This window comes from Mustela erminea, chromosome 16, assembly GCF_009829155.1.
Source record: "Mustela erminea isolate mMusErm1 chromosome 16, mMusErm1.Pri, whole genome shotgun sequence".
NCBI lineage: Eukaryota > Metazoa > Chordata > Mammalia > Carnivora > Mustelidae > Mustela > Mustela erminea.
This window is the reverse complement of record NC_045629.1, coordinates 74,689,647-74,717,419: the sequence shown is the minus strand read 5'-3', so window position 1 is coordinate 74,717,419 and position 27,773 is coordinate 74,689,647. Positions and strand designations below refer to the sequence as shown.

General features: G+C 40.6%; 1 protein-coding gene and 1 non-coding gene across 4 annotated transcripts in view; one reads left to right on the top strand and one right to left on the bottom strand.

The window, feature by feature from the left end:
* Positions 1-27,773, top strand: part of ADCY8 (adenylate cyclase 8) — a 226,567-nt gene that overhangs the window by 146,643 nt on the left and 52,151 nt on the right. For all 3 annotated transcript variants that reach the window (XM_032316633.1, XM_032316632.1, XM_032316631.1), the window contains one exon: positions 13,011-13,111. In XM_032316633.1, the coding sequence (XP_032172524.1) occupies positions 13,011-13,111 (101 nt within the window). The remainder of the gene's footprint in view (positions 1-13,010; positions 13,112-27,773) is intronic.
* On the bottom strand, positions 15,811-15,917 carry LOC116575654. Its single transcript, XR_004279893.1, has one exon. It is a non-coding gene; the product is annotated as a U6 spliceosomal RNA (small nuclear RNA).

The window sequence follows — 27,773 nt, the reverse complement described above, 5'->3', positions numbered from 1 at the left end:
CTACAGTATTCTGTTGACTCTAAGGTACCATCATCCGTGAAATGCTCCATTTTCTATGGAGCACTAAGAAAGAAAAACCCAGTATGGGGAGTCTGGAAGAAACTCCTCCCAGTAAGCTGGGCTTACCCTGCAGGTAAGGATGGACAGAAAAAAATCCAACCCTCACACCCATCCCCTGGGACTGGTTAGGAAAAGAAACAAAGAAAAAAAGGAGAAGAAAAAGAAAAAGGAAAAAAAAAAAAAAAAAAAAAAAAACCTCTCCAAGAGTTTAAGCTCCAAAATGGAATCCACATAGCTTTGCCGCCTGATTTCACACACTGAATATGGTCTTTAAAAAAACCTGAGGCAGGGAATTGCATGTGAATGGTCCCCGGTTGATACTGCCCCCTGCTGACCAGCAGAAGCAATCACAAACGTCTCTGAAAGAACTCGAGGCTTTACCACTCCATGGAGAGTAAGACGCATTCTGGTTTCAGAGACGTTGAGAACTGTGCATCATAGGATTGTTGTAGTATATACAGCGTCTGTGACTCGAAAGATCTCTTTCCTCCCACTGCCCTACCACGCTTCTTCGGAGCAAATTTGCTCCCTAGAAACTTGTTTTCTGAAGGGAAAACAGGAAAGGGAAACATTGATTTTTACCTCTGAAATTTTGTGGGGAAGAAAAGGCTTCATTCTGTTTGAACAATGAAGATGTGTGAACAAGGGAATTATTTTTCCCTCTCCACCTTTGTAGTGAGTTAGAGGACGTAAAACTCCTTCGAAATGTCATTCAGACTCTGGTCACATTCCCTTATAAAAAGGGGCACCTCTACAAACAGTGTTCTGTGAAATAGGACCTTTACTACCTCGTGGTGTTGCACAAATACCTGTTAAATGAATGAAGACGCAGGCTAAGGAGCAGTTTAAAGGAGACTGTCTTGACTCCTGGTAAGCTGGTCTCGGGATATTTTTAGAACTCTAAGAGCCAAAAGGCATGAGTCAGTGTTGATATGACTCTTAGCAGTGGAGCTTCAGGAGAGAAGACTGAAGTTCTGCTCACATCCTTCCGTGTCACCTCATGGTGGTACACACGCACTCACACACACACACGCTTACACCCTCACACTCTCCCCCTTTCTCACACACTTACACACTGGCACTCTCACACACGTACACATAAAGGAATCTTTTGAGCTGAGCAGCGTGTTCATGACCCGTGGCATCACCAGTATTGTGCATCCTGTGTTCATGTCCCTTTCTGGTCCTCCTCCCTCTCTCCCCTCTCTGGTCCTCTGTTTCTGCATCTGTGAAGAGTCTAAGAGCCCCTGGCATCTTTCAGCAATCGATACCATGAGTCCCTGGATTCCCTATGACCATGGTAACCATATGTCCTGGTTTGTCCAAGACATTTCTTTTCTTTTCTTTTCTTTTTTAAGACGTTGTTTATTTGAGAGAGCCCAAGCAGGGGAGAACGGGCAGAGGCAGAGGGAGATGCAGACTCCCCACTGAGCAGGGAGCCAGACATGGAGCTCCATCCCAGGACCCTGGGATCGTAACTTGAGAGAAGGCAGAGCCACCCAGGTGCCCCAAGACATTGATTCTTTCAATGTGATTATTAATAGTACCTCCCTTCACTTTCAGAACTCACTGGTGTGGATAACAAGAAACATGAGCCTGGGCTTGGTCCTGAACCAGATTAGAATTCATGGTTCTTAGCATCTCTAGTTCTCAGCATCCCCATGAGGACTTTCTGAACAGACCTCTGGGTGGGGTTGGGGGCAGAATCCAGTCATTAAAGGTCTCCTCCAGGTCCTCCCAAATTTCACAGAAAAATCCTCTGCCCTTCTTTAGCCTCAAGCTAAATACTTCCTGAGACAGCTTACAGATCTCAGGGACAAATAAAAAATTAGAATTATGGTAAAAGGGATGTAGAAACATGGCATGTTTGTCAATACTGACAATCATAATGGATTTTCCCCCTTTCTTACATGTGACTTTTTCTTACCAGAAAAATGAATGCATTTTCACGAACAAAAGTTTATGCCCATCACATAAGACAAAAAGAAGAAAGTAACATCTTCTGTGACTTTCCCAGCCAGGATAATCACTGTGAACATTTTGGCGTCTGTCTCCCTATACCTTCATGCTTGTAATTCTTTATGCTTATCTGTGCAATTTTTTAATTAAAATGGGACCATTTTGTACATAATGATTTGTGATACAGTGTTAAGCACTCTTTGCTTGAGCTTTTCCCCATATTATTAAATATGCAGTTACAAAATAAATTGTAACTACATACTACGTCATTGCATGTTTTAACCATTCGAGGCTTTTTTCTCAGTTTTTCACTCTTATAAATTATAAACTGCATTGCAGTAACCATTGTCTTAGTTAAATCATATACCCATGCTTAATTCTTTCCTTAGGAATAATATCCTAAAAATGGCTACAAGAGAATGTACATTTAAAAATACTCGATGTGCGTTCCGAAACTGCTTTCACAATTGTGCCTATACTTTTAAATTGGCCACTTGGATAAGAAACAGTGTCTCCTTGTCAGGTTTTTTTTGTTGTTGTTTTTGTTTTTTTTTTTTAATTATTCTTGAGGTTGAAAGTTTATCTGTAGATGTTTTTACGCTTTGGTCTTTCTGTTTCTCCTTTTGTGGTTTGCACGTTTGTCTTAATCGTCGTCTTTCATTGTGGTATTCACCTCAGTGTTATTGATGTGTGAGTATTCTTTATGTATATAGGGAGAGACTTATCCCACAACACTTACAGGAAAGGGGTATTTATCAGCCTCTGGTCCTCGTTTCTCTTTTAGAACAAGGCTTTTCATATATTTATTATTTGTGAAGCTTAGAAGGGTGAAGGCAATTAATTACAATTACTTATGGATGTTTCCAGGTCAAATAAACCAGCCCAATACCTGTAGTTCCTGAAGAGTTCAGTAACATAGGGACATACACTTGGATGGACTTTGATAAGCTTAGTTTTTGAAAACAGTATCGCCATTTCCAAATGGGTCAAATTCCTCATCACAAGAAAGGCTGGGCTATGTTTAATATATACTGGTTTATGGGAATTTATGCTTTTGATGTGAGCATTTTAAGAGGCTAAGTACTGAAATCAAACTGTATCCATGATGACCAGATTTCCTTCTCTCTTTCTCTTTCTTTTTTTTTTTTTTTTTTTTTTTTTTTTTATGCTGGCATCCTTTAGCTAAATTTCAAGATGTTTTCTGTTGAGAAAAAGCCTCCTTATGTTGATTGTGAAAATTTTAAGGATAAAAAGCCTCTTTGTCCCAGACTGATATTTTTTCAAGTAGAATGACATTTGGGGATCTTGTTAAAAATACAGGTACCTACCCATCACTCTGTCCCCAAGATTCTGATGTTCCAGAGGGAGCTAGGATTCTAGGATTCCTTTGTCCCAAGTTGGTGACCAACCTTCTCTGTCCTTGGCTGTACATTAGGATTTGGGGTTGTTACTTGACAAACACCGTCAGAGATCAGGTCATATCAGAAGGTCCTAGATCCACACTAGATGCCAATATGACCTCAGGGAATGTCTCCATAAGGCTCATAGTGTTCCTAGGAGCTCAGACTCTAGAGTCAAGCTGACCTTGGTTCAAATCCCACTTTGGAAATAAAAGTGGGTGCAAAGAATGGTTAATGAATTTATGGGTCGTGAGTGGGTGCTGACACGTTGAGAGCCTTCCATCATGCAGGTGGACATTCATGCATCTTCTTGATCTCAAAATGCCCAGTCTTTGTTAAAAGACAGAGAAAGAACATACACTTGATTACTGGGTAGACATGCTTGAATCCAGTTCCTACCAATTACTGACTGAGTGACACAGAACAAGGTGATCTCTCTGAGAGGATAATAATCATAATACCTGCCCCTTCACTGGGTTGTTGTGAAATTTAGTTGACATAATACTCACGGATTAGATGTTTGAATAGAGGCAATAGTTATTCTTTTCCCTTTCCTTGTGATTGATCCTATGTCTGTGACATCTGGGCCAGGCTAAACCCTCACTTAACATAAATCTCAGATGTATAGAGCTTCCATAAAGAAATGACTTCATTAAAAATGGTGGGAAGAAACGGTGTTCCTGTGGCTTGTATACCAGGGCCACAGCCTTCGCAAACATGTAATCACATAAGAACATTATGGTGCATACTAGCCAAGTACACACCGACGGTCCACTGCCGGAGGCCTTCCTGGCCCTGCCTCCCAGTCACAGCAGAAGCAGCAGCCACTGTGGCCCCCTGGGATGTATGTAAATATGTAAGAGTCATTCAGTTGTCTTTTCTTTAAATGATTTTATTATTCCAAACTCTCTATTATCACCATCTTCCAAATAAGATGAGAAAGATTGGCTCTCTTTAAGGACATTTGGTGTTTGATCATCCCCAAAGGCCATGCCCTTCTTTCTAGGAGACCAAGCCAGCTCAGGATTTTAGATTTCACAGATAGGTGTCTTTATGCTCCTGCAAGGACTGTCCTTTTGTCCATGCTCATGATCCCTGGGAAGTCCCTCCAGCCCAGTGAAGAGCATTTGCTGCACACTGACTGCTTCAGACATACACCAGGGCAGGTGCTGTAAGAAGACAGAAAGACGTGGCTTCCACTCCCTTCAAACTTACACTCCAGCTTGTGATCTCAGGCAAGTCATTGAACTTCCCATCCCCACAAGGCTGCTGTGCAGATGAAAGGCAGATAACTCACATGGAGTGCCTCAAGGCAGCAGACTTGCAAAGACACTGACATCTGTTGATCGCTTGCTACTCTATCAGGCCCTACCATAAGTATTTTATATTTGTTACTTCATTTAATTTTTACAGAAGTCATTTCATGTAGGCATTATTGTTTGATTAACAAGGGAGGCTCAGAGGGTTGGAGTAACTTTCTCAGGGCTCAAACATATAGAAGATAGCAGAGCAGGGATTCAAATCTAACTCTTTTACCCAAAACTCAGACTTTTTTCTACCACACTTTGCAAGAGCTTATTATTTTCAAGGTGTTTGTTTTTCATATAGTTTGGAATTCTGTTGAGGATGAGGCTGATGGGATTATATAGCTATGCATGTGGCAAATACCTGGAAGGCAGGAAAAAAAGCAAAATTAAACCATGAAATTTTCTCTCAACCTTTGTTTACTCCCCCCAGCACACACACGCACATACACAGACATGTACATGTTGCATGTATGTAGGCACATGCATGTGCACAGACAAATACACACACACACGGACACACACATCCATGCACATGCACATATACATAGGCGTGCATGTAGATGCATGCAGTGCCTACGTGCATGTGCCCATGCAAAAGCAGAGGTATGTATACATGCATAAATGTACACATCCCCATGCACAGGCATGTATATAGGCACACATAGACACTCATGTATATAAGCGCACACACATGCACACAGAGGCATGTACAATGCTTGCATGCAAGGTCACATGTATGCACAGACATGTGTGTGCATGTATGTGCACATGTACACAAATGTACACGCTGAAGGTTTACAGACACATGCACATGCATACTTGTGTACATGCATAAACTGGTATGGTGCCTACATGTACACGCCCATGTGCATGCATAGGTGCGTGTGCCTACATATACACACATGTATGGATATACATGTGCATGTAGACAGGTACATGTGCATGCATTACACACAGAGAAACAGGTACACACATATGCATGTACATGCACACACAATCTGTCACATGTTCCTGGCAGCACCCAGATACAACAAGGATAATCCCATCACTCTCACTGTCCATGTGCCTGTGAAAACCCAGTAAGTGACTAAACAGACACATGAGACTCTGTCTTAGGGCTGTGGGAGTGGGCACAGTGAGACCTCGAGTTACCCCTGAGTTGTGTAACAAAACAGCAAGCTTGGTGGCGTGAGCTGTCGAGGACAGAGCTATGTGAGCCAGTTGGTTTGAGAGAACAGGCAAACCGGACAAGAGCCACCTCACAGGACAGAGGCTCATCAGACAGACGAAGTGTGAGCTTCCTCTTCACACCCAAGTCAGCCATCAATTCTTGCCCACTTTTTAGGTAAAAATAATAATACTTGTCATAGACACTACTTGCAATGAACCAAGTCTTTTGCTGAGTCCTTTCAAAACATTTGACGTTACTCTTTTTTCTGTCACCAACCACATAAAAAAAGGACTTGTCACACAAGGGAGCCTTTAGATAATCCTTTGGCTGAGTACAGGTGGTCTTATCTGCATTCAGAATTTCTCTCAGTTTTCCTCTAGACTTTATAAAGAAATCAATTTAAGTAGAAGCTTGAACGAGTTCTGGAAAAATGCATCATAAACTTTGACATTTCTCTTTCTTTTTTTCCCACCCACTCCTGTTGCAGTAATGACAAGTGGAATGACATCATTAAGGAGGTCTTGTGGCAAAGCCAAGAAAGCTAGCCAGATGAATACATTTTCTAATGGATTAGGATATTGGACTCTGGAATTAGGAAATGAAAAAATATGCATGCATTTTTTTTTTCTGGAAGGTGTGCAGAATTTGTTATTTCCATTTCTTATTTAGGTGCAGAGATATAAGAATCTGGAGCCTGAACCAAATGGTCTCAGGTCTTTTTTCTTGTTTTTCCAAATCAGACCCTTCCTGATCATTTTCATGATCTTATATTTAAAATTATTTTTGTTTTTTTACTTTATTTATTATTATGCTTAGCATAAGAGCCAGCATATAGTACACTGTAAGTTTTTGTTGCAGTGTTTTAAAAGAATTATTCTGTTGTGGTCATGGGTTACTTTTGAGTTTTATTCTTATAAGGCCCAAAACTGTGAGACTGTTTAGGCCACCTCTTTCAGGTGGGAAGAAGAGATTTCAAAGAAGCTTAGCAAGAGAATCCATCCCTTATTCAAACAGTAGCTTTGTGAGATTAGCCTGTAAAATTACTGTTATTTCTAACACCCTCTAGGCAATCAAATGATATCAAGGGTCATTTCACTTGTCTCTTTTTATCAGACCAATTAGCTAACGCTAGTTCCACAAAGCCAGTATTTTCACAGTCGAAAGTAACAATTTCATCCATAAGTGCAGTGTAGAATGGTAGAATTATGATGATTTCAACCCAAAAGATATTGGCTCAGTCCTTAGCACAATCTTAATGTCTCATGTGTAGACCTCACCAACACATACAACTAGTGGCTTCTACGCAAGGAACACAGGTGTAGTTACCACTCCTTTGGGCTTATTGTGGCTTGGGGAACTGGGCCAGTAAAGAAAAGAATAGTGTCCTCCCAAGAATGAGAGATTTGAGAAAGGGTGAGCTAGAAGATTTGGGTGGGAAGCTTTGTCAAGTCCTGCTTGGAATTCTCATATGTCAGTCAACCTCCTTACATAGGAAGACCATAACATAATATCATAACACATTATTGATACTGTATTGTCCTTAAGGAACTTTTGTCATGCCTGGTAAAGCGTCCTCCCGGCCTCCGTCTTCTGAAGCTGTCCGTCTTAGATATGTGTTCACATGATTCCTTAGGAGTTTAGTAAAGATGCAGAAATTTACTTTTGTTCAAAGGTCGGGTTACTTGGGAAGAAGTATGACTATGAGCCGTTCCTCAGACACATCTGTCACTCATAGACTTATTACTGATTTGGTTAGACACTAGACACCAAGATAGGGAAAATTAGCAATTTCAAAAAATGAAATTATTGAAAATTAGTCCTTCCCTCTTTTATTGCAATTGTGCCTTTTCCTCAAATGATCAATTAAGGGTGCTCTAGCCATTATCATGCTACATAATGCATGAGCTTAACAACAGAAGTTAAATTCCTTCATTCACTCATGCAAAATGAGCAGATCATCCCGGTTGAATTCTTCTTTAACTAAACAAACATATTAATTTATTCTAATGAGACATGTGCTAGAAAACAATCTTCTTCCCAATTAGATTTATCCGAAAATGGAATGGATTCTCAAGTGAGGGACTGATTTCCCCCATCACTGGAAATCTTCAGGCAGGAGTTAATAGCTCATTTCGGAGGGATTTTACTGAGTAACATTGGCATGAGTAAACATTGTCCCAAGGTGACAAATACAATCCACCCCTTTTATAAAATTGTCTGATCTCACATACACAATTGAGTGAAAAGACAGTATGGCTGTAGTTTGGACAATTAACTAGGTTACTGCTTTGGTTAGAACTATTCTTAACATCTTACAGAGATGCAAGAATTTCATCAGTGCTCTCTAGCTCATGGTTGAAGTGGCCAATCTAGGAGAAAAGGGTAATTTTCCTCCCACACATATAGGAAAGTTTTCCAGGCCTGACTCAGACACAGAAACAGAATATTGGAAGCTCTGTTCATTACCTCTGAAAGCTAGCTTCCCTGGTCACAACTTCATGGATGAAGAATCTAGAATAACCTTGTCCTGTGTGACCAAACTCAGGTTGCATGCTTCCTTGTGACAGATCTAGGAACCCCAAAGCCTCATGGCTCTGATGTCATTTCTGAAGATGCCTTTCAAGAGAAGGCAGGGCAACACCCCCAGACATGAACAAAATGAAACACACATTCTTCCTGCCCCTAATTCCTTGGAAGGGACGCCATGTCTCAACTTGGTCAAACAAGTAGGAGAGTTTTATTTTTAAAACAACGTTTTAATCACTTGTGGTGATTAAACAACCACAGGTTGTGGTTCTTCTTATTCTGTTACTCTTACATAAAGCCCACTGTGCCTTTTCCTTTCTTCCCTGCTAGTGGGTCACTCCTGCAGGCCTTGAGAAAAGGGCTCTTTCCTTTGTATTGCTTTGTGCTGGTGATCCATCCATCAATCATGAAAATTCAGCAGTGCCAGTTTGTTAAACTCATTCATAGGGTGTTTCTAAGGGCTATGCTTAGCCCAGATCATGATTTACTCTCATTTTAACCACGATTTATATAAACTCAAATTTTTAACACATTCCCTTTCTTTGTATCATGAACCACATCACTGAAATATAGCAAAACATGTTATACAGCACCCTATGAAGAAGATAACCATGCCTTGAGAACATCAACATAGCAGCAGATAGTACAGCCAATGACACATGACACCCTAGGGCTAAACCCTGGATTTCCTACTTATAATCTGTGACGTTCTAGTTGAGTTACTCATTATGCTAAACCTCAGTTTCATTATCTACAAAATGGGGATATGATAAACATAATCTTCCTCAAAGCATTGTTGTATTAACTAAAAGAGATTGTTCACGTAAAGCACATGGCATGGTGCTTACCTTGCACCAGGCATTAGTTATTATTATTCAAATATGTTACAAGATTTTGAGCATTTCCTGAGTCAACCAGAGCCCTATGGGTTTAAAAAAAAAAAAAAAGTAATCGAACTCTAATCTAAGATCTCAAAGAAAGCACTTGTAACTTGTTCCAAGTGGCATACTCTTTTAATTGGCATTAATCCCAGTATAGTCAGCTCAGGTACCGGCTCCAGGCTTTTTCTGCTCTCAGACAGTGGTCCAACAGAGTGAACACACCATTGAGAGCTAAGAGGTGTGGCTTATTATCTGAACTTGGTCACCAATCCCCTAATTGACCTTGGCAAACTCTTTCTCTATATCTGATTCTCAAGTTCCTCATCTGAATATATATATATGTGTATATATATATATGTATATACATATATTCTCTTGAAGACCAAGGATCAGTGAATTATAAAGCCCAGTAGTCATTTCCAATGACACCTTTCCTAAAGATCTCTGGAGAAGTGGAGAATTCCACCTCCTGGTGGAAGATCTTCTAGGAGGCAGGGGAAGGAATAAAGGCAGGGGCTTTTCCTAAGACAAAACAAACAAACAAACAAAACCCACACATAAATACTAGATTACAATTAGTTTTTAAAGAATCCTTTCTAATATGATGGACCAAACATTCAGCCATATTCTAGGGGACCCCAATGAGTACAAGGTACCATTTTGCACAGAGGAATGGAAGACAGCATTCTAGAAGGCACACTGAGGTTGAAAATCAGGCTTTGGAAAAGTAACAAGCATAGAAATACACTAAGTATAATTAATTGATTACAGGAAACACCTGTATGAGGTTGTCCTATGCCCTAAGAACATGCTCCGGGCGTTTTACATATATTAACTCTTTCATTATCCCAGCAACCATAATGAGATAGTTCCTATTATCCTTATTTTCTTGGTGAGCAAACTGTGACATACAATGCTTAGTCAACTTTTCCAGGATTCGTTCCATAGATAGTAGGTGTCGGAGCTAAGGTTCAAATCCAGGTAGTCTAGCTCTAGGTTAGTTCATATTGCTCACCACTAAGACTTAAAAGGATAAGTAAGGCCAAGTGAGGACAGAACAGACATGAGGTGAGCAGGAGAGAGCTCTAACAATGGCAGGAGAGAACGTACATGTAACTTATTATAGCTGCGAGCCCGAGTGTTCAGACCTTCACAAGTCAAGAGGAAGTGAAATGAATCACCACCCAATGTCAGTACCCTATCATCCTGAGCCAATTAGGAATGTTCTTTCCATAGTTCTGTTCTCCTTTGTGCTTCCAAAGTAACAATGCACTCTGTTCTGAAACCCGGTATTTTATATTCGATTGACATCAGCTTCCCAATATTTTAAGGCTCTTCCTTGTGACAGTGTTGGCACTGGAGTTCAGGCATGAATAATAGAATTTATTATTCGATCCTAGCACAAATAAGATAATAGCATTGGGAACCTATGAATTGTATTCATGCCCCCATATGACAGATCAGAAAAGGGAAGTTCAAAGAAACTGGCTTCACTCACAGTGAGCCACTGACAGAGTGGACAATCTGGAGCCAGAAGAAGTCTTTCCAGCCTGCCAACGGAGGCAAGTGAAAAACCTAAAGCCATGTGCAACTTTAGGCTTGACCAGTAGTGACTATGTGACATTTTTAATGTCATCACTGAGAAGCATTCAGGAAAGGACAGGAGGCAGAGACTCGGGCTTTTGATCTACAGGAAAGACTTCTTCACAGTAAAAAAGGACCCAACATGGAAAGGAATCCTTTGCAAAAGAGTGAGTTCTCAGACACCAAGAGTATCCAAGTCAAGGCAGAAGATCCCCCTAGGATTGCTGCCTCCACCCAGCGGAAAGAAACCCACATGCCTCAAAAAAGCAGAGAAAGGCATCTGATGATAATCAGCAGGTGTTTGAATAGACGTCAGGAATGTCATGGAAAGGATTCCTGAAGGTCCACCTTCCATTACAACTCCAAGCTGCTGTGATAATGACGGGGAAGATAAAGATGCAGAAAATGAGGAAGACAGGGATTTGACAAACTAAAAATTATCATTGTTTTAAAAATCTCATGCCAAATCTATATAGCCAAGCTCGTTTGACATTCATCAGTCAGCTAACAAAGAATCATTAGATTTTGTATGATTAGATGTTAAACAAAATTCAGACATGTATCTTTTCTTGACTTAACTGCTTTGTGGCTAACTTGCTGATTTCTAAGCTGGTATGTATATGCCTCTCTCTGATTGTGCCCTGTCCTTAGGTAGTGCTCTTGGTAATACGGATTTTCTGTAGTTTTGTCGGGAGGGAGGTTGGCTTATCGAGATGTTTCAGGGGAACAGTCCAGTTTCCCCTCCAGATACGAGCAGGTAGTCGGCAAGCAGACAGACCCTCAGTCCTGAGGAACAGAAAAAGCATTGCCCTGAAGCAGCAATGAAAGTGCACTCTCTGGGCACGTTATGCCCCCCACGGTGGAGCTCGCTGGCTGTGGGACATTGCCATTCCCCTACATCTCAGCCAGGACACTGAACGGTCCACTCAGTCTAAAACCCAGACCACACCAAGAAGTAGGCAAGAGAATAAAAATCATGTAACTGTTGATCGTGACTACCACACCAACAACAAAGTGGACTGATTTTAGTATTTCTTTGATGTGACCCAAACCTTCTCTCAGTACTGGGGACAAGCCTGCAGTGTTGCCAGAGTTCCATTTACTTGTTTCCTTCATAAAGTAACTGTGAATTTCAAGTCAGGGAATACAAAGTTCCAAAGCCAGGCTTAGCTTTCTGCTCCCCTGCCCTAAAAAGGATCTGCACGCTGAAGGATCTATGGCAAGTTGTTGACCTCTCTGGCATTGAGGGAAAATGAGGGGCTTGAGGAAGGCTGATATTAAGGTCTTCTTCAGTTTTAAAAATCCTTTCTTCCTTCTGAAGGAATTGGACTCTTCATTTAGTGACTCCAACATGGTTTTAGGAAATTAGACGAGACTAAGGCAAGTGCCTATTCAGTGTTGACCTTCCAGAAGTTTTTAAGGCTAGACAGTGAAATCACTGAGCTTGCTGGATAATCAAAATAAAGTTAGTACCATTACCCAGGGTTGCCTGGAGCAGACAAGAAAAGGGCATGGAACACGTTGGACGATCAGTTGGGTTTCTCTGTGTGAAATGAAAGGGCTTTGCACTCACTGGAGTTCTCTTAGGCTGCTCTCTCTTCTAAGATTCTGTGATCTTATTTTTTAATAGTCTTCATTAAAAAGGAGGCAGGAAGACTCGGGGGAAACCTTTCCCTGTACCCCCCCCAAACAAGAAATAGAGCAAGACCCTTCAATGACTTAAGTTTACTCATGAAGAGAGTCCATGTGAATTTGATTTGTGACCTATATGGCTGTGTACTCTTCCGTTTTGTTTAAGTGATGCTAGTTCAGAGGGAGAAGAGCTGGAGAAGCTTGCACAGAGTCCCCTCTCTTTCCTTTTTTGCCTGGAAGACAACAAGATTTAGTTTTGGGCTCTCACTGGAAGGTTGGAGGGAGGGATTAAGATAATGCTTTGTGAAGGGTTAATTAAGATATGGATTCATCCTTTAAAAAAAAAAAAATATGTTTTAATGCTTTGTTTCTTCTTGTTGTTTTCCCTCAACTCCAAACACTAGGAAAACTTAACTCTTCCAGAAGTGCAGCTTTGCTGTGAAGTAATTTGTTCTCTTTCTTCTTCTTCTTCTTCTTTTTTTAATTACAGTATTCTCAAATGAGGGATGAAGTATTCAAGTCAAACTTGGTCTGTGCATTTATTGTTCTTCTATTTATCACGGCGATACAAAGTTTGCTTCCTTCTTCAAGGTAAATATGAAAAGACTAACTTTTCTGGTGAAATGTTTTTGTGAGTTGATAGTCCCTCACCTGGAGCCAGTCAGCTGACTTTCCCAAGGGATCAGAATTTAAAATGTTGGGACCCAGGATCCACACCAAATCATTTGATAATATCAAATTTATCTTTGATAAATTGTTGTCTTACTCTGCATCATCTCATTGCTCTGCAATGAGTTTTTCTCATGATCTTAATAAAAACAACAACCAAAATCAAAATAGGCCCCACTCTTATTTGACACTGCACCTTTGAATGTAGCAAGTAAGTATTAGAGCCTCTGCCACCACAGTCTTGTGTCTCCATTAATCACCGCTTTGTTGTTCATAGATACAGCACCAAAGCTTCCTGGGCCAGCAAAATTGGCTCTTTAATAATAGCACAAAAATCTATATGTGGTCAGAAATACCTTCCAAATACTTTCCATGCAGTAACTCATGAAATCTTCATGGCATCCCTATGAGGTAGGTACTACTAATGTCCTCATTTATAGAGGAGAGCATTGAGACCTAGAGTCATGAAATAATTTGTACCAGGTCTTACCATTGAAAAGTTACAACCTGCATTCAAACCCAGGAAGTCTCCCTCCAGAGTCTGGGTTCTTGACATTCTATCAGACACAGACTTATATTGTACAGGCCGTCAGTGCCAGAGCCAGCATTTGAACTTAGTTCTGGGTTGTCCATGGGCCAAGCTTTATGCTCTTCCTGTGAGAGAACACTCTGATTCCCATTTTGTAGATGAGGACTTATCCAAGGTCACATATCTCTATAATGGCTGAGCTGGGAATTGAACCCCAAGACAGAGTCTATTTTTTTAACTACCTACCAACTCTGTACCAAAATCAGTAGTTCATTTTGACCAGATGGATTAAAGAAGAGTTTGTAGAAAAGGTAATATTTGGAGCTGAGCAGGATGAGATAGGAAGAGTAAGTGGAAGGGCATTCTCAGTTTATAAAACAGCACTGGCAAAGGCACAGGGATGTGTGAAACGTTGTGTTTGTAGAGTAGTGGGCACTTGGGAAAGTCTAGAGTAAAGTGTTTTTGTGAGGATGTGATATGGTGGACACCACAGATGAAGAAGGAGTGAGGTAGCACAGGCTCAGTGTCTGCGATGATGAAAGGTATTCAAGCTAAGTAACACTCTGAGAATGACCATGCTTGACATTCTCTGGATTAGCAAGGATACTAGGAAAGAGAAAGGGACTCCATGGAGACGGTGGCCTAAGGTGGTGCATTTCAGAACCTCTCAAAACTCCCACATATCTAAAGAGCTAGATAGCAAAACCAAACACTTCATGGACTGTATTTACAACAAAAACAGATGATATGATAGCCCCATAAGTTCCCAAATTGAAGTGGGTAGTGACAGTCTCCCAATGGCCCCAGGATTATGTGACATCAGCATCCATGTGGGTGGAAACAGAAAAAAGCAAGTAGGCATCTGTCATGTCTGTGAACAAAAAAGCCCCAGTATAGCCAATAGATATTTACTGGGAAGTACCACAGGGCAAATTGAGGAAGCAGCTGGAAAGGGGAGGGGCTTGCCTAATCCAGCATCCAGTGAGTGCAAAGACCCACAGGAAGTCCTGAAAGGCTGGAACTGTCACATGCTGGGAATCCACCAGACCAACTACCCCATCTCCCTCCCAGGATAGCAACTTGGAAGGATCTGTGTGAGGGAAATCAAGAGGACTCACAGTAAAGACTATAGTGAAGAAGAAATACCAGGGTCATTGTAAAAGTGGAAAGAGAATGTAGCCATCACGCTTTTGAACACCACATGAAAGCAACTAAAAAGAGAGCTCCACAGAGGTGAAAAATAAACTCTCCTAAGCCACGCCCATTTCTAGAAGTTCAGTAAAGTTAATCTGACACAAAAATGAGCAACAAATCATATTGGTGGCAATTCGATACCAAGTTATTATCAGATAAATGGGAGGAAAAGGTAGGTCGATTTCCTTACAGTAGATGAAAACATTCCAAAAGAGAGGCCTATAACGTGTATCAAATCTATAATCCACTACCTCAAAAGAATTGAAGCACTTCATGTGGTTCAAGACATGAACTAACAACCTAAACCAGAAGTAGAAAAACAGAAATTCAACAAGAAAGCTCAGGAAGGAAATAAAAATGAGAATAAAGATACATTTCAGAAATGAAGACCTAAGAAGAGGGAATATAGAGCAAATAATGCCTTAAGAGGAATAGAAGGTAAAAAGATTTTTTTTTTTTTAATCAAAAAGAAGAGTAATAGGCAGAGCTCCCTTCCCCACACCTTCCCACAACACTGACAAGAATCCAGAAAACTAATGGTGGACTATAGCTGAAAGAACTGCGAGACACAGACTCTTTCTGAGGAGGAATTCTCAGGGGACCCCAGTTTAAGAGGGGAGACAAAAACCAGCATATGAGGAATTTGAAGCCACTTGTACTTATATAGCTACTGAAAATACTAAGTGTAGCCCAGCTCCAAGGAAGATTTACTTAAATCCTTGCAGTAAAGATTAATTTGCCTCAGTTTCTTGAACCTGATATAATGTGACTGGTTTTCAACAAAAAATTACAAAGTATGCCTAAAGGAAATAAGAGACAAAGCAATCATTAGAATCAGACTCATGGATAACAAAAATGCTGAAATTATCAGAAACAGAGTTTAAAATGACTATTTTTAGTGTATTAAGTGTTCTTCACAAATTTTCCCATCATCCTTGCACAGAGGCCATGCTAATCTTCTCTGTATCGTTCCAATTTTAGTATATGTGCTGCTGAAGCAAGCACAATATATTAAGTGTTCTAATGGGAAAATTAGACACTATGCAAGAACAGATGGGCAATAGAAGTAGAGAGAAACTCTAAGAAAGAATCAAAAATAAATGCTAGAAATAAAAACACTGCAACAGAAATAATCAATGAGCTCATTAGTAGACTCAACAAGGCCAAAGAAAGAATCAGGGAGCTTACTGAATATAGGTCAAGAAATTCTCAAACTAAATACAAAGAAAAAAAATAAGTGGGGAAAAAAACAGGTCAAAGCATTTACGAATCTATTTTAAACATAAAAACTCAAATGTGTTTAAAGTAAAGGAATGGAGAAGATATGCTTTGCTAACACTAATCAAAAAAAGCTGTAGTAACCATACTAATTTCCGCCAGAGTAGACTCAGAACAAGGGAAATTATCAGTGGTGAAGAGGACATTACATCATGACCAAAAAAAACCCCAATTCTCAAAGAAGACATAACAATATGTATGTTATTTCTTGTATCTACCTATGAAGAGAGTGTCAAAATACATGAAGATTAAATAACATATGGGCCAACACAGAAATCTCAAGAGAAATTTCAAAATAGTTTCACTTAAGTGAAAATAAAAATACAATGTATCAAAATGTGTAAGATACAATAAAAGCAGCGCTTAGAGGGAAATTTACAGTAATCAATGTATATATTACAAGAGAAAAATCTAAAATCAATAATCTAAGTTCTACCTTAGAAACCAGAGAAAGAAAAGAAATCTAAACCCAAAACAAGTAGAAGATAAGAAATCATATAAATTCGGGCAGAAATCAATGAATTTGGAAACAGGAAAATAAGAGAAAAATCAATAAAACTGAAATCAGGTTCTTGGAAAAGATCAATGAAATCAATAATCTCTGGCCAAGTAAACAGAAGAGAGAAGCAGAGAGAGTGACACAAACACAAATCACCAATATCACAAGGGAAAGAACTACTGATCTCACAGACATTAAAATGATAAAAATAAAATATATGTGAATAAATTTAACGAATGAGATGAAATAGACCAAGTTGTTGAACGAGACCCAAGCTACCCAGATCTACACAGGAAGAAAAGGTTAACGTGAAGAGCCCTATATCGATTAAGAAATGGAGTCAGTGATTTAAAAACTAACTAAAAAGTAAAACACTAGATCTTTCACTGGGGAATTCTACCAAAGATTTAGAGAAAAAATTAATACCAATTCTACACAACCTCTTCCAGAAATTAGAAGTGGAATGAATGGTTCCTAACTCATTTTAATGAGGTCAGAATTACCCTAATACCAAAATTCAATAAAGACTGAAAAAAGTCAATCTTTAAGGAAAAGAAAACTACTACTTAAAGAAAAAACTACTTAAAGGACAACTACAGATCAATATCTTTCATAAACAGAGACACAAAAATCTCAACAAAATATTAGCAAATCAAATCCAATAATGTATGAAAATAATTACACACCATGACCAAACAGAATATTTTCCAGATAGTTAAGACTTATTCGGGCACCTGGGTGGCTCAGTGGGTTAAGCCGCTGCCTTCGGCTCAGGTCATGATCTCAGGGTCCTGGGATCGAGTCCCGCATCGGGCTCTCTGCTCAGCGGGGAGCCTGCTTCCTCTTCTCTCTCTCTCTGCCTGCCTCTCTGCCTACTTGTGATTTCTCTCTGTCAAATAAATAAATAAAAATCTTAAAAAAAAAAAAAGACTTATTCAACAATTGAAAATCAAACAGGGTAATCCCCCCCATCAACAAGTTAAAGAAGAAAAACCATATAATCACATCAATTGATATGAAAAAGTATTTGACAAAATCCAATGCCCATTTAAAGTATAAACCTCTCAGAAAACCAGGAATGGAGGGGAATTTCCTTAACTTGATAACCACATGGGTTCTACAAAGAACCCATTGCTAGCATCATCCTTAGTGGTGGACAGACAAGAACATTTCCCCTGAATATCAGAAACAAGACAAGAATGTACTATCTCACTACAATTACTGAACATCGTGTTACATATCCTTGCTAGTAAAATAAGACATCAAAATGGAAAAAAAAAAGTATACATATGGGAAAGGAAGAAATAAAACTAGGTGTATCTGCAAATGACATGACTGTCTCTGCAGAAAATCCAAAAAACTCCTAAAACTAATGAGCAAGTGTAGCAAGCTCGCAGTATACAAAGTCAATATACAAAAGTCAGTTGCTTCTCCCAGTGTCCTCTATGTTCTTCCTTATGCTCCACAAGTAAGTGAAACCATAGGATCATTGACTCTCTCTGCTTATTTCACTCAGCATAATCTCCTCCAGTCTCACCCCTGTTGATACCAAAAAAAAAAAAAAATTAGTAATGCCCATTACAGAGAAGCTAGCAAGAAACATATAGAGATCAAAATTTATATTTTTAATACTTATGTGAACTATCACTCTTAACAAATTTATATTTTCATTTCCCTCTGCTTTTAAATATATGTGGAAGCAATAACTACAATTTTGTTGAGCATTCATTTTTTTAAAAAAATATTTGTCTGAAATATTATAGGTGCTTCAACAGGGGCATCTGGGTATCTCAGTTGGTTAAGCACCCAACTCGATTTCTGCCCAATCAGGATCTCAAGGTCTTGGGATTGAGCCTTGCATTGGACTTGGAACTGAGCCGGCAGTCTGATTCTCCCTCTCTCGCTCCCTCTCTCTTTCTCTCTATCTCAAATAAATAAATCTTTTAAAAAAGTGAAAAAACGTCAATTGCTTTCTCATATACTACCAAATAAAAATTAGCATTTAAAGTTAACTATTTTTTTTTAAGATTTTATTTATTTATTTGACAGAGAGAGTTCACAGTAGACAGAGAGGCAGGCAGAGAGAGAGAGAGAAGCAGGCTCCCTGCTGAGCAGAGATCCCGATGCGGCACTCGATCCCAGGATCCTGAGATCATGACCTGAGCCGAAGGCAGCGGCTTAACCCACTGAGCCACCCAGGCGCCCTAAAGTTAACTATTTTTAAACCACCAAAAATTAAATACTTAGGTATAGATCTAACAACATATGTACAGGATCTGTATACATAAAACTAAACAACAACACCAACAACAATGACAGTGGAATAAGTTTAAAAAAAGATGTAAATAAATTCTATGTTCATGGATTGAAATACTTGATATTACTAAGATGTCAGTTCTTCCCAACTTCATCTATAGATTCAATTCAGTATCATTCAAAATCCCAGCAAGCTAGTTTGTAGATATCAACAAACTGATCCTGAAGTTTCTATGAGAACACAAAGGCTGTAACATAACCAGTAAAATACCAAAAAATAAAACCTATAGTATTCACACTACTTAATTTTAAGATAATATAAATTAATATAATTATATTAATAATAAATAAATTAATTAATAAATAAAATTATGATTATATTAGGATAATTATAAATTAATCAAGAGCATGTGATATTGAAGAAAGAATAGAATAGACTTTAACAGAAAAGCAAGCCCAGAAATAGACTCACTAATATACATAATAATGAACTGGTTTGTGACAAGGTGCAGAGTCAATTCAATGGAGAAAAGATATTTTTTCAACAAATGATACTAGAAAAATTGGATGTCCATATGAAAACCAAAAAAAATCTATACACAAATCTTACATCTTTCACAAAAATCACTGGAAATAGTTTGTATAGCTACATTCAAAATTATAAAATTTCTAGAAGAAAACATAGGAGAAATCTGTGATCTTGCATTTGGTTGTGAGTTTTTAGATATAATGCCAAAATCATGATCCATGAAAGAAAAAAATTGACAAGTTGGACTTAATTAAAATTAAAATTTCTGCTGTGCAAAAATATACTGTTCAAAGAATGAAAGCTCAAATCACAGATTAGAAGAAAACATTTTTAACTCACATATCTGATAAAGAACTTGTATCCAGGATACACAAAGAACTCTTAAAACTCAACAATAACAAAACAAACAACCCAATATTAAAAATAGGCAAAAGATCTGAACAGACACTTCTCCAAAGTAGATACACAAATATCAGAAGAGCATATAAGAAGATGCTCAATGTCATTTTCCACTAGAGAAATGCAAATTAAAACAATGACACTATACCACCACATACCTACTAACAACGAGGGCCAGAAAATAGGAAAGTATTAAAATATGCATACATACACACACACACGCATGCGCGCGCGTGCGCACGCGCACACACACACACAAACACAATGATGGGAGAATGTCAAAGGGACACAGGAGTTAACTGAGAGAGCTCCCGGGAACCAGAGATGGAACACCTTGAATAAGAAGATAAATCAAATAGAATTGGGCTATCACCCAAAATATAAAATATAAAATAAATATCTGTTGGTGGAGAGAAATAAACATTGAATGAATAAATTAATTAAGAATAGAGAAATCTCCTATTCAGAAAAATCCCAAATAATTTATGTAGGTACTCTGTCCTCAATGGTAGAATTTAACTCCCCATTCCTGTGGGGTCATGTGGCTATGCTGAACGGAACTTCCTTCTGAAGAGTATAGTATGGATGGAGGGAAAGCCTAGAGAAACAAGATAAACGTTCCCAGTCAGCTGATGAACATTAACACAACAGTGATAAGTCATGTTGAATGAGAGTGTCACATAACCTCTGTGGTCTTCCTCTCAAAAACCCATAACTTAGTCATAGAGAAAGAAAAAGACAAATTCCAGCTGAAAAACATTCTACAATATACCTGGTCAGTACTCCTCACTACTCTCAAGGTCATTCAAAGCAAAGGAAGCCTAAGAAATCCATCACACTGAGTAGAGCTTAAGGAGCTATGACAACTAAATTTGAAAGTGGTATCCTGGATTGAAGATATGAATACGGAAAATCCTATCAAGAATGTCCAACCCAGTATCTATGAGCCTAACAGAGAGCTAGACTGTGCTGTTGAAATAATATTCCAGTTTTTATTTAAAAAAATTTTTGGAGATATGTATGATTCCAGGGCTGGGACAGGAAATATGCAAGACGAGCCTGGAACATCTTGTCCTACCAAAAAATAAGGAAGCTATCAAGTTAGCTATCAAGCTATCAAGCCATGTCTAAAGGACTCGGAACCACACTGAAGAAGTTCCCATTGTACCCAATGGAATAACTTGAGCTTGAGTATGGGTAATTGTTAAAACATTCAATGAAAACCTAGAAAATATTTTTAATTTTATGAGTTTATAATGACATTTTTAAAAGTTGAATGGATGATAGAGAATTGATGAGTTATCTTGGAAACAAGTAAAAAAAGAAAAAAGGAAGAAGGCAGGCAGGCAGGCAGGAAGGAAGGAAGGAAGGAAGGTAGGAAGATGTTTTCTCTCCCTCCTGCAAGAAGTGTACCACGAACTCACCAAATAGTAGGTGAGTGAACCATCATAAAATGACTCATGCTAATATTTTTTAAACAAACTGTATAATTAAAATATTGTCATTTTTTCAACATCCCAATGAATTAATGGATCTAGGAATTGAGCATCAGAAGACATTATTAACACAAAAAAAGAGACAGCCATGTCTCCTGATGGGAGAAGAACAGAACATGTCTCTAGTCTTACCAAAAGGTTTAACCTAAGTTGGCTCAGCCCTTAGAATCCAGCTTCCAATCTGTAGGAATCATGGAGGATAAAGGGTGGTGAATGAGTCTGCAGAAGTAAAATCCAGGCAGGGGGAAATGCTATAGGTCAAGGGCACATATTCTTCAATAAAGACATTGTGAAGAAAATAAAGGATAAAGAGAGAACCTGGAAAATTTTTTAAAGAGTTAAAAGATAAAACAAATTTAATATTAAAAATGGGCACAACTAAGTTATAGTGTCTAAATATAGATGATAAATCTATAAAGGAAAGGGAAGTGATTGGTTGGGAGTAGGAGAGAGGGTTATAATGGAGCCTGGGGATGGGCTTTCAGAGTGCCCAACAAAGTTCTGTTTTGTGAACTCAGTAGTCATTACAAAGACAGGCATGTTATAATAGCTAATTAAGCTATACTTCGGTGTGGTTTCCTGTGTTTATGCTTCATTTTTCAATTTAAAGTCTTCAGTGAGAGAGAGGAGGAAAGATTGTGTACCTCTGCTAAACTGAATGTTCATTATGAATCAGACCTGTGTTAGATGCTGGGAATCTATCAGTGAACAAAGAAGACTAAAAAAAAAAAAAAAAAAAAGTGCTCTCATGGATCTTCCAATCTAGTGGTAGGACTCAGAGAAATAATCAAAATATATGCGTATGTCTAGATGTAGATGCCATCTATGTAGGTGCTCATATGCTATATACGGACACATATGTAGATATACCTGTGTTCTGCATATAGATAATGTATACACCATGCATGCAGATCTGTATTTGCTATTGCAATGAATGTATGAATCAGGAAAGGTACCAGGGAGTGCCATAAGAGGCTGGGTATCCTGACTCCCCAAGAATTATCTGGGCCCTCAGTTCTCAGGGAAGGTCTCAGGGTTGAGCTGTGAGTGATGGCAGTGTCTTGTCAGATTCACCCAAACTTCCTGGACTCCCGTCTTGACTCCTGCCAGTGGAGAGTTGGGGACCAAGAAGGGCCCCATCTGGTGCATGCTCCCCCCTGACTCCTGGATTCCCAAAAGATGTCCTTTATGTGACTCTTTGTGCTGGACACCGTGCTGGACACTGGAGGTACACAGTCCTGATCCCTAACATCATAAAGTTCACAGTATAACTGGGGGAAAGGCAATTCACTAAACAGCTAGAATATGGTACAAAGACTCTGAAGATCAGGCAAGTATATGGTGGAAGAAGGTGTGTAGGAGTGAGGTGAGGAAAACAGATCAATTCAGTCTTCCCACAGGAGGTGACACTGACATCTTAACACCCCCACCCCCCCACCCCTGCCGAAGGACTTGCCAGGTCATGGGAGAGGACTAAGACAGAGGGGGCGGGAAGACTGGAAAGTGAGTGTCTGGAGGTGAGGGTTTTGTGAGCCTTGCTAAGGAATTGTGACTAGTTGGCAGTGAAGATATTATCAAAACTTTTCATCAAAGCCGTGATAGGGTCGATTTTGTGTTTAAAGGATCACACTAACATAGAAAATGGTAAGTTGGAAGGGCCTATAGTTGGGAAGACCAGTAGAAGGCAGGTGCAAAACTCTGGGATGAGAAATGGTAGGGACAAGATAGTGGTGGTGGCCATGTGTGTGTGGGGGGGGGGTGCGGGGGGTTGGACCAGAGAGGAAGAATTTGTTAGATAGTCAAGGTGGAGACAGACTGGGTTATGGGGAATGGGAAACAGAGAGGAGCCCAGGCCAAGCTGAGGGTCTAGACTAGCCCTGGGATAGAAAAGGTCACCGTGTCAAAGAGGAAAGGAGTGTGGCACTCCGCACAGCCTGGGCAGACTCCCCTCCCAAAGGCCCTGACCAGGGAAGGTGAGCCAGCCCTGCTGCTTGATTCCTGGCTTCAGGGGAAGAGACTCGGCTCCTCCGGCAGCAGCTGGTGGGCTGAAATACCAGCCAGAACCCCAAGCTCATTTCCACAATTGAAGAGAAAAAACTGGCAATGAAGAAAACATCCCAAGCTGATCTCTGACCAGACAGGCCACATGTTGTGGGGACTGAGGTGCCACTTTGCCCCAGATACCGCACAAGCTTTCATTAATGTGTGCTTGTTCCCTCTCCAACTCATTTTATGTCTGATTGATTCTTTGCGACTAAACAGATGGCAGGTGCCTTTCACTGGCATTTCTTCCGTCACGGAATTTTTAGCAGACGAGGCAGGCGCTGCTCATATGACCACAGCTGACTCCCAGCCCCCAAAGCAAAGTGTAATGGACCCTGGCACGAAGAGTGCTGGCTCTGGTCTTTGTTCTAATTTCCTCGTGCACGCAGATGCTCCTCTCCCAGAGGGGTAAACTGAGGAAAGAACAGAAAATATCTTTTGTGAGTATACAACGGTGTAGCTCAGTCTGCAAGCACGGTGGTGAGGGGATGGAGGACAGAGAGGAAGGTGCGGAAGAAGGAAGGAAAGAGAAAATATGCAAGCAAGAGAGGGAGGCTAGGAAAAAAAGGAAGAAAGAGGCCCTGGGTCTTATTACTTTCTATGCATCTCACTAGCTGCATGTACAGACTTGACCTCTCTGTAGCCTTGATTTTCTCATCTGTAAAATGGGAATAACAATGCCCATTTCCCAAGGTTGCTGTAAGAATTAAAAGAACCATATCCATTTTGATAAGTTCTGGTTCCCTTCCCTTTCCTGAGCCTTAGTATTTTCATCTGTTGAAGTGGCTAAGAATACCTACCTCTCAGTGTTGCTACGGGGCTCAGATGTGCTATTGGACTCAGGCTCTTTGCAGATTCTGAACAGTGGTATAAATGTCATCTTTGGGTATGACCCGACTTTCTGCTTCCTATTGCACCCCAAGCTGCCAGAGGCTGTTCACTCATCCCCATTGATCCCCGCCTTCCCAACAAACACCCAGTCATGATACCAACCCAGGCTCTGTTTTAAAGATGGGCTATGAAGAGCAATTAGAACTTAATGTCTAGAAATTATTTGGAGAGAGCTGTTTGCAAATCCCTTGTCATTTCTTTCAGACTCGATTTCAGAAATGAGAGGTTTCCTTGCCTCTTATGGACACCAACAATGCAAAGCAAATTCAGAATCCCTGGACGCCTGAGTAGCTCTATAATTAGATTAAAAAACTATAATTGGTTGCTACAATGTTTATGTGTGCAAAAGGAGATGAGCGCGGAGGAGCTAGGAGCTGCTGCAGAGCTTCTTAGAGGAATTTTATAGGCAGTGCCAGCACCTTGCATCTTGTAATTAATACTCTTCCCATCAATTTTGGAAATGCGTTTGGTTTTCTGGACTCCACTGTGAATAGAGAACTAATATTTCTTTGAGTTCATCTTATGTGCTAAGCATACTGCCTTATTATTTTAACCTCAGAGCCTTCTTAAAAGGTGGGCTTAACGATTCTGGTTTTGCAGATTAAAAATATGATACTCAGAAGAGTTAGTTACCTTGCCCAAGGCTGTACCACTGGTGAGGTTTTGGAGCTATGGGTTTACACACCTAGGGTTTTGTTCACTCTTGCCACTCACTAACCCACATGCCCGCCTTTTACCTCCTGCCTCAGCTCCTTCAGGCTGCTGTTACAAAATACTACAGACTGCAGGCTTATAAACAGCTCACATGGTTCTCACAGTTCTGGAGGCTGGAAGTCCAAGATCAAGGCACTGGCACATTCAGTGTCTAGTGAGACACGCAGAGAGGGTTCTCACTAGGCAAAACTTATGGTGAATACTGGTATACAAAATGTGGTTGAAGTCAAGAGACCACATGGTGTCCATTCTGAATCTCCCGGATCTCTGCTTGTGTCCCCTACTCTGCCTTCCCACGCCAGTGTGGGTCTCACTGCTGCAAAAATGAGAAAGACCCCTCACCCCCAGCACCAAAGGAATGAAGAAAATCTGGGCAGTTGCCTCTTGGTACTTCCTGGGGACACCTGAGCTTCGTCGCTCAGGAGGAGATGGCCAGTCTTCTTCTTACAGAGAAGGTCCTGGCTCTGGGTTCCCAACCATCTTAGCAGATCTACAAGGACAGAAGGGCCAGCAGCTGAACTTCATATAAGCATTGAGCTTTAACACTGGCCCTGCCAAGTCCCCTGAACATACCGGATAGGTGGCAGACTCCTCCTGGAGGTTGGAAGGGCTGGAGGGCGACTGAGAATCTTTTTCCCTATGAAGGCTGGTGAAGAGCATCTCCTCTCCCCACAAAAAGTGTAAGTCAGTGAGCATTTATTGAGCACCGTCTGTGTGCTCAGCTCTATAGCAGGTGTCATGGGAGAACCCAGGGAAAAACAGCCTTGAACGATGAACAAGACATTCCCCCAAGAGAGAGCACAGAAGGAGAAGTAAAGGGCACATGCCTGAGTGTTGCCCGTGGAGGGCAGAGGGGCTCTGGGGGGAGCCCAGAGCAGCCCCCCTGGTCCTGCACATCACCATGGAGGACCATGGAGGTCGTAGACTATGTGCATGGCAGTGGGGGGCCACAGAAGAGTCTGAGGCTCCTGCTGAGTGGCTCTCAACATCCTCTTTGCCAGCTTTGCTTCTGCCTCACACTTTGAAACAAAGCATTCGCATTCCTGGGGGCTGCCTCACAGTATTGAGAGGCATAAGCCTAGAAATTGGCCCCTTTTCTCCAGGGACTGTCTGACAGAAGCGATCCTCCTTCATTTGCCTCCCAGGTGCCCCAGAATAATGGTGTGCTGTTCCAGGAATGTTTTTCCAGCCTGTTTGGGGGGAAGTTTCCTATCTGCCCAGAGCCCTCTGGGAACCCACTGCTGCACAGACCTTCTGTTCTTATCTAGAACACCTGCAGAGATTTCCTGTCAAGGTGATCTATAAAACCAAAACTGTGCAAGTATTTTTTTTTTTAAAGGAAATATAAAACCTTCAACAATAAAAGCTGGGGCTGGGGAGAGTGGATTTCCAGCCTTTGTGATGCGTGAGCATGCAAAGAGATTTGCCAGTCTTAGTTACCCAGCCCCACCCTTGCAAATGTCTTACCTCCTGGCTGTCCTGACGCCATGCACTCCTTCTCTCCTGCTCATTTGACTACATTTCCTAAATTCCTTTTGCTGCTTTCTCTCCTTCCAGCCCATCAATTTCTGTAGCTTTATCTGTGGTGCCTTTACTTCTTATTCACCTTGGGCAAGCTCCTCCATTCTCAGATCTTCAGCCAGCACCTGTTCACTCCAGACCCAGAGTTCCACAACCACCCCTCCAACTGCCTCGCTCTCTGCACGTCTCTAGAAGGATGATCCACAAACACTAGAAATTCAACTTGTCCCAGATCAAATTCATCATCCTTACACTCTATGGTCCAGCTTCTCCTCCTACATTGACCAGTTCAGATGGTAAAAACATGAGTGTCACCTTTAATGACATCACTCTTCCACACACCTCCACACACATACAGAAAACACGTACTAAGATTAACGCTGTGTCTTTCCCTGAACCTCCCAGTTATCCATGCTGCTACCTATGTCCTTCCCTTGGTAACTTGGGCCCCAACTATCTAAACTTCTGCCAAATTCTTTCACTCCATCCTTCACCTCCCACCGTGGTTATCCCTCAGATACACAGATATGACCGTGTCCTTCCTGATAAAACATTTGGGATATCTGTGTATCACCTCCATGTGGAACTTTCTACACAGCATGTATGAGAGCCCGGCACTCCCCAGCCCCACAGCCTCGCCACCTGGGTTAGTGGAAGTTCTAAACATGCGGATCACTCTTACTCTTCTGCTCCTTGCTTTTCCTTCCCTAAAACCCTCTCTTCGACCTCCAAGTCCTGACCAAAATGGCACCCTTTTTGTGAAGCCTCCCTTGATTCCTTTTCCTGTTTTCTAAATGATGGTTGCTCAAACCCCTTTATAGATCATAGCATATTCTCCAATAGTTCATCGTGTATATGTCCATATTCTCCTCTAGATTATGATCTCCTAGAGGATGGGGAAGATGTGTCCTGGTGCCTACCACTGTATCTGGGAAGAAGATTATTGAATGAATAAGTAAATGACACCACAGAATCCCCAAAAAGATGACATAGGAGCACACACGGGAGGTCTGTCACTCATCAATGGCACAGTGGACTTTAAATCCTAGCTCTAACATTAACCAACTCAGTGACCTCTGGGAAGTTGCTTTTCTCTGAACCTTAAATCTTCACCTGAAAAAAGAGAACTCAAGAGACTTCATAAGTCTGTAGCAAGGAATAGAAATCAGCTATTATATAAAGTGCTTAGCATTGGGTCTAGCACATTGGGTCTAGCACAGAGCTCTGTGTATTAC